Source organism: Myotis brandtii, unplaced genomic scaffold (genome assembly GCF_000412655.1).
Source record: "Myotis brandtii unplaced genomic scaffold, ASM41265v1 scaffold316, whole genome shotgun sequence".
Lineage (NCBI taxonomy): Eukaryota > Metazoa > Chordata > Mammalia > Chiroptera > Vespertilionidae > Myotis > Myotis brandtii.
This window is the reverse complement of record NW_005362116.1, coordinates 921,573-929,211: the sequence shown is the minus strand read 5'-3', so window position 1 is coordinate 929,211 and position 7,639 is coordinate 921,573. Positions and strand designations below refer to the sequence as shown.

The window sequence follows — 7,639 nt, the reverse complement described above, 5'->3', positions numbered from 1 at the left end:
ATCAGCACCACCATATGTGGTTAGAGCTAAAATGTCGGTTCAGCCACCAGGGTGTGGCATGGTTCTGTGACTTGCTTACTACATAAACCCACTCAGGTCTGTCCTTCCTGGACACACTGGCTGCGGGATTCAGTGGGCAAAGCCCTGGCGGGTCAGCCTTCACTGCCTGAGCAGCTTGCATACATAGTCCCCTGCCCTCGCCTCCGTTTCTCATGGAAGATGGGCTGAGCTTGTTGGCTCAAGTTACGAGTTCCTTCAAATAACAAAAGCAAGTGCTGTATTCACTTACCTGCCTGGATGCACTGGGTTTTGTATTTCATTAGATGGTCTAGGCAGCCTGGAAATTTGAATGAAACTTTTTACATTTTAGAAAAGGTATCTGTGCTCCACCCCCTTGCCAACAAGTACACACACATATATGCTCACCACACCCCATACGAATTGCCAGAACATTCAAGATGTGAGGTAAGATAGCAGATTTAAGTGGGACACGAACATTTTACTATTGAACAGAAGATTATCTACCCGTGAAATGATAACCAGAGTCTAACTTAAATGCAGCCTTTATCACAACAGGATCTATGATCCCCCGAGAAGATTCAAACCAGCTTTTAAAATGAGGTTGGGTAACATGTGTAAATACTGCCCCTACCAGGTGGTGGAGCTTAATCTACAACACACTCCCATCCCATGTGGGGAGACTTAGTGACTTGTTTCCCAAAACTAGACTAGGGAAGGGGAAACAGTGGATTTACATGGAGAAGACTGGCAGGTGCCACTTAACCAAGTGATAAAGGTCAACACTACCAATGATGTGTGGATGTCACCTACCCCTGATGGGGTGCCATGAGAAGGGTGCCTCACCCCTGAAGTATACTCAGATGGGGGACATTATACGGACGCCTGACCAGCACTCCTCGAGACTGTTAAGGCCATGAGGAACAAAGACTAAGAAGCTGTCACAGACCAGAGGAGACTGGGACAGCAAGAGGACATTCATGGAAAAGCAGGTAAAATCCAAATAAAGTCTGGAGCTTAGTTAATAGAAATGTACAAACGTTGGTTTATTAGTTGTGACCTATGTCCCATGGTAATGTGAGATGTTAATGATAAGGGAAACATTAAAGGGTATATGGAAACTCTTCGAACTATCTTTTCAACTTTTCTATAAATTTAAAATCATTCCAACACAAACACATTTATATTGTTTAAGATGAGGTTTGTTCTCATCAAGAAAGCTGGAAACTGCTGTGTAGTAAGAGGTGTGGCACCAAGAAAACCCTGGACCACAGTCTCAAAAAAAGGACGATTGGAAATTGCCCATTTGGAAATTCACCTGAGACAGAGCAGGTGTGGGGTACAAAACAGGTGGCCCATTCCAGATGGGGGTGCTGTGGGAACTGCTGCAGCCAGACACCATGCTGGCACCTTCACCCATGATCCTGTCTCATCCTAACCCCAGCCCTGTGTGTGACATTGCAGGTGTGACCCTGGGGACTGATGGAATGATGTAAAGCAGGGGAAAGAACCCAACATTCAACACAGTGCCACCTGCCTTCACCAACAGTTCAGGGACACACCTAGTGGCTGTACATCCTCAGAGACCCTGCAGTATGCTCTCAAACAACACAGCATGCTAGGAAGCCAAGACTGGAACAAACATTTTGTTATTTTCAAATATATCAATCTACCTTTTTTTTAAAAAAAAAAAATTAGAATGAGAGAGAGAGAGAGAGAGACATTGATGTGAGCAAGAAACATTGATCAGTTGCCTCCCACACACATCCTGGCCAGGAATCGAACCTACGACCTTTTGATATATGGGATGATGCTCCAACCAACTGAGCCACACTGGCCAGGGCTGGAACAAATGTTTTGCATCAGTGACAAAGAGTGGCTAAAGTGCATGGACCAACAAGGAGCAGAGTTTGAATGTCAGCTTCTCTTTTACTGTGTGTGTGACCCAGGCCAAGTAACTAGAGAAATGTCTTCATCTGTAAAGCTGCTATCCCATCCTCAGGATTATTGGAGGCTTATGTGACATGATACATTCAAGTGCTCAGCATAGTGCCTGACACACAGAAATGGGCTTTTCCCCAATTTTACCTCCTCTACTCTGTGAGGTGCAGTTACTGTGGTGTTTATAGTACAAGACTTGGTAAGGCCAAACGTCTTGTCCAGCGTACCCTGACCTCCCTATACCAAGCCACATCCCCAAAGCAAGCCTCCCAGCAAGACAGAATAACAGAAGATGGAGGAAGTTTACCTGGTGAGGTGAAATTCACAGACAATGAGGGGCTGTCATCATTCATATTTGCATTGGGGATGTTATGGGCCCCAATGAAATATTGTGTGTTCAGCTCCACAGAGAAACCAATGTAGGAAAACGTCCACTGAAAGGCAAAGGAAGGACCCCTAAATTTCTGAAACATGGCAATGCAGGAACATAGTACCTTTGTGTGGCCTTTTCATTCATAGTTTCATTCCTTAGCCTACTGCTGAAACTTAGGTCTCTAGCCGATGTCTACTTAGAGCAGGAGTGGGGAATGTCCGGCCTCGGGCCGTATAAGGCCCTCAAAATCTGGCCCTGCCAAGGCATTGGGGGTGAATTAAATGTTTGACCAAATATAGCAGGCTAAGTTTTAACTTGGTAATTTTATATGGCCTGTGAATAATGTAAATACCCAAATGGCTCTTGGCAGAAAAAAGGTTCCCCACCCCTGACCTAGGGAATGGTCCCCACACAATTTGTCAGTGTAACTCACAGAAGCAGAAAAGTGTAAAATTTTAGAACCAAAATATTAAGTTCACGCTCCCTCACTTTGCTGATGGGGAAACTGAGGCTGAGAGGTGCTGACTTGCCCAAGGCACACAAAAACGGGCTTTGAACCCAGACAGCGTGCTTCAGGCTGGAAGTTGCAGGTGCTCACCAGCCTGTGTGTGCAGCACTCCATCCATATCCCCTAGCAAAGGGCCTTCCTAGTTTTAAGGACAAGTTTCTCCAAGGGCTTACTTTGCCTCCAGAGGGTCTGGTCTGAGTCTGGAAGGCCTCTGTGTAATTGCACCTCACGCAGCTGTAGGACTGGACGTTGCTTTTGCCTGACACACAGATCTTGGTGGCCTTCAGAAAGCGGATGCTGGCTAATGAAAGAGATGAGAGCAGCTGGTTATTTAGCACCCATTATGTGGCCGGCTTGCTGCTAAGAGTGTACATGCCTCATCTCATTTCATACAACAGACCTAAAAGTTAGACACCATTGTTGTCCTCAGCTCACTGATGGGGTGTATGACGTTTAGGGAATTTCAGGGAGATTTGCCTAAGCTCACAAAGCTCATTGGGTAGAATATGGATTCAGATTCCAAAGCCCAAATGTTCTCCTCATCACAACTAAAGAATTTCACAGGACACCTGCAAAGGTGACTCTAGCTCTGCATATTCTGAGTCTCTTCAGAAGTAAGAACCTTCCAGAATGTCATCACCAAACCATGCCTGCTCTGACTGCACTTTCAATCATGCTGAGTCTTCTTCCTGGAGTGCTCTTTTCTTCTATCTGCCTCTCCAGGGCTTGCTCCCTCAAGGCCAAACTTATATCTATAACAACGGCTGACAGATACAAAAGCTCACTCTGCTAAGTATGGGGCCAAACATGATACTGCAACATCTAATTTAAAGTGACCTCGCCAGGGCCCTCTCCTCTCTTCCCTGCCCCCATCGACTCACAGCTCCTTCTGGGATTCCAAGCACTGTCCCTGTGCCCGTGTCTGTAGCTGACTCACCTCTCTGTGCCTGGCACTCCCAGATTCCTGACCAAATGGAATTTAACTGAATTTAGGGTGGAAACCACAGACATGGACTTTAGGGCCCCAGAATTGGCTCATCACAAGCTGCCTTGGGGGGCTGCCAGGACTTTCACAAGCTACTGAGAAGTGGGAACGTCATCTAAGCCAGTGCTTTTCCTTTTTTCCCCTCTTAAATTTTCGTTGAATTCATTGGGGTGACATTTGTTAATAAAATGATTTAGGTTTCAAGTGTACAATTCTGTAATACATCATCTGTATATTGTATGCTCACCACCCAAGAGGTACTTTTCCTAAACTTGGGGGAGTCATCTCTGTCCTCAACTTGTCTTCTTCCTTGAGGTGTGACATTACACACCGAGAAGCACACAGATCAGAAGGGCTCCCTCCACCTGATGAGCGTTCACACGCAGGTAGCCAGTACCCAGGTCGGAAACACCCCAGGAGAGTCCCTCCTGCTTTCTTTCAGTCACTCCCAGCCCAGCATAACCACTATCCTGACTCCTAACTGCTTGCCTTAGTTTTGTTTGTTTAGCATTTTTATTAATGGAATCATATGGTACACATGACGATAGGCATGTATGCAGATATGAACGTAGAAACGCTTTTGAGTCTGGCTTCTTGGATTTGTGAGATTCATCCACATTGTGTATTGTCACAGCTTGTTCGTGCTCATTGCTCTATTGGATTCCAATCTGTGATTACAATTCTAGTCAGGCATTTCCATCTTTTGGCTGTTATGAATAATGCTACTATGAATATTCTAGTATGTAGTTTTGGGTGCATGTATGTATATATTTTTCTGGGTATATGTATAGGATTAAAATTAAAGGATCACATAATCTGCACATTTCTACCTTAACTTTGATTGATGCAAACTTACCATCTGCTCGGAGTATCCAGCTTATGTTCATCAAAATTGAAGAGCTTTCTGTTACAACAGGTTCCACTCGAAGGTCCCTCAAGTCTCCTGGGGTCAGAGTGTGACTGACCAGCCACTCTGGAGAAGGTCCTGGGAGGAGGTGAGACTGCCCATGACACACCCCTCCCTTGCCCAATTCAACGCCATCTCCTCTAAGCGACTCTCCCTGATCCAACCCTCATTCACAGTCCATCACTTCTCCCTGCTGAGGCAGCCTGACATTTTTCAGTGTTAACTGACTCATCCTCCTGGCCCCAACCTACAGACCACTTGGGACCACTCTAGGTGCCTCTGTGTGTCTGTGTATGTATGTATTTAGTGTATTTGACGTGTTTATTAGAATCAGTCTTGTCTTCCCCATGCCTCAGCCTGGACTCCATTCAGCTGGCCCACACACTTCCCACTTTCTAGTCTTTGCTGGTACCATCTCTCCTCCAGCTCACCCTCTTCATCCACATTTCTTGGACAGAAATCCACCCAGTCTTCAAATGCTACACTCTCAAACACTCCTTCTCTAAAATACTTGCTTCCTGTTTCTTAGTGTAAGTGACCGCCCTCCCACAGCACTTGCTCTCCCTCCCAGGAGTGACTGTCCTCACTTTCTACCTTGCACAGCCATTCCTGGCCTGCCTGTCCCCTCTTGCTGTCGTTCTGGCCATTAACCCCCCGCCCCCACCCCGAATCTGAAACACTGGGAGCTCTGAGAGAGGCTGCATGTGCTTCAGCTAACAAAGCAATAGTTCACCCTAAGCCTGGCCTCCGATGACCCACTGCCTGGATTTGGGCCCCATATAAGTCCAACTGTGTTTTCACTTTCAATGTAAAGCCCCAAATACCCATTCCCCAGCCACCTACCATTCTCAGAGCCACACTGAATCGTCTGCAAGAGAGAAAGAAACCAAGTGTCATGCTGAATACCAGAAAACCACAGCCAAATTAGTCAAAACACCATCCTTTTTTCTTAAATGCAAATACAAGTGCCGAGTGCTCAAAGAAGAAAAGCTGGGCTGGCTCCCCTTCCCAGTTTGGGGAGACTAAGCTGCCCCATATGGGCTATGCTGGACCATGGGTCAGCCATCCGTATACTAGGTCCTGAAGCCTGCTTATCGCCTCACTTAAAGACCGGAGGGGATGGCTCTGGACCATCACGAAGACCGCTTCACACTCTAACATTGAACCATAGGTTTCCAGGGCCAGCTAGCGTATCGTATCTTTTTATTTTCCCAGGTTAAGAACTGGCTATGCTAAGAAGATGAACAGAAGAAAGCCATGAATGCAGTTCATGGTACCTTCCCCAAGTTCTTGAAAATATTCTTCTTCTAATATAAAAGGATGGAATCACCTGTGTTATTGACAAAGTCATAAAGCAACTGTGAGCTCATCATGTTATCTTTTTAAAAGAACTTAAAAAAATAAATAAATATGTATCATCGGTGCCCAAGAAGGCCAGTACCTGATCCTCTTGGAGTTAACTGCTCATTTTAAAAAGATTATATATGTGATTTCAGAGAGGAAGGGAGAGGGAGAGAGAGAAAGATAGAAACATCAATGATGAGAGAGAATCATTGATCAGCACCCCCTGGGGAGCGAGCCCACAACCTGGACTTGTGCCCTTGACCAGAATCAAACCTGGGACCCTTCAGTCCGCAGGCCAACGTTCTAACCACTGAGCAAAACTGGCTAGGGCATTTTTAAAATTTTTTTAATAAGAAAATACAATTAGTAGTTTGGTTTTGGAATAAAATACTGAATCTTTTAGGCAGCAACAAGTACTAGTGACAAGACTCAATGCTATAGGTCCACCAGCTCTGGGAGCTGATTTCTCTCACCTCACCATTTCCAAACACCATGTCAGACAGAAGGCAAGACTTTTGATGGTTTGGGTAATCTGGGTTTAGGTGCAATTGTCAGTCCCTCACCTTTGTCTTTTGAAGCTGAACTCCAAGGGATAATGTTAGACAAATTTAAAAACAAATCAGTCACCAAAAGGCTGGTGGGACAAGTTGTAGGAAGAAGCAAAGCAACAGATCTGTATGTTAGAGAGCAAACTGTTGGCCTAATAGCAACCACCACAAAGGCAATGAGTTCTTCCTGTAGTGGAAAAGGCCAAGGAGGTGCCTAACCGAGACAGGTGCGGCAAGGACAGCAGCTGAAGACATCAGGGTGCCCGAGTGGGTTTGTCTTTCCATAACTACGTGCTTTTATGTGACATGCTGTTCTGAAAAGGCAGGGATATAATTTCAAACACTCTTTGTGAATGAGCTTTTTCCTCTTTAGTGATGCAGAACATTCCCAAGGCACTGGGGAAGAAAGGAAACTCATGCAGGAGAGGACAGCGCTTACCAGCTCCAGGGACCAGGCACCCCAGCACAGCTGAATCAACATGACAAAAGTGAGTGGTAATAGAGAAGCAGATCCTGCACCCCAAAAGGTAGGCGGGCCTCAAGAGCCCAAGCAGTAACAGTGCTGAGCACCTACTGTGTGCTGGGCTCTTTGCTGCAGGCCCTCATATTCCTCACTAGATTCTGGTGAGTTAGGTGTTACCCTTTGTTTTATAGATGAGGACACGGAGGTTCAATGAGCATAAATGACTGGATTAAGAGTAAAGGGTGGCATTTGAGCCTCGGTCTGTCTGGCCAAGCAGCAGGAAGCCCGGTGCCTGAGCAGGACAAGTTTGGGTACCCCAGGGTGCAGACTTGCCCTCTCCAGAAGGCCCTCCGCAAACGCCTTAACAAGGCTCGAGCTGGCCGGGCTCAAGGGATGGAAATGCGGGAAAGGGGCGCGAAGGGGAGCTTACCGGCTCCGGGGGCTGGGCACCCTGGCACAGCGCAGCCAAACTCAGCAACACCAGCGACATCGCAGGGCCACCGCCCCCCACCGCGCGGTCCTCGCCAGGTTCCTATAGCGCTCTTATAAGGC

The 7,639-nt window shown here is 46.5% G+C and overlaps 2 protein-coding genes across 3 annotated transcripts in view; one reads left to right on the top strand and one right to left on the bottom strand.

Moving 5' to 3' along the window:
- Positions 1-7,633, bottom strand: part of IL17RB (interleukin 17 receptor B) — a 21,023-nt gene extending 13,390 nt beyond the window's left edge. The window contains exons 1-6 of the mRNA XM_014542946.1: positions 7,518-7,633; positions 5,576-5,600; positions 4,682-4,810; positions 3,014-3,141; positions 2,267-2,393; positions 290-337 (exon numbers count right to left, since the gene is read on the bottom strand). Coding sequence (XP_014398432.1) covers positions 290-337; positions 2,267-2,393; positions 3,014-3,141; positions 4,682-4,810; positions 5,576-5,600; positions 7,518-7,577 — 517 coding nt within the window. The 5' untranslated portion in view covers positions 7,578-7,633. The remainder of the gene's footprint in view (positions 1-289; positions 338-2,266; positions 2,394-3,013; positions 3,142-4,681; positions 4,811-5,575; positions 5,601-7,517) is intronic.
- CHDH (choline dehydrogenase) overlaps positions 4,743-7,639 on the top strand; it is a 35,938-nt gene continuing 33,041 nt past the window's right edge. Inside the window, exons 1-3 of one of the 2 annotated variants that reach the window (XM_005870299.2) lie at positions 4,743-4,820; positions 5,948-6,005; positions 6,998-7,112. The gene's annotated coding sequence lies outside the window, so the exon portion shown is untranslated. Of the gene's footprint in view, positions 4,821-5,947; positions 6,093-6,997; positions 7,113-7,639 lie in introns of both variants that reach the window. The other variant, XM_005870300.2, reaches the window with a different exon arrangement.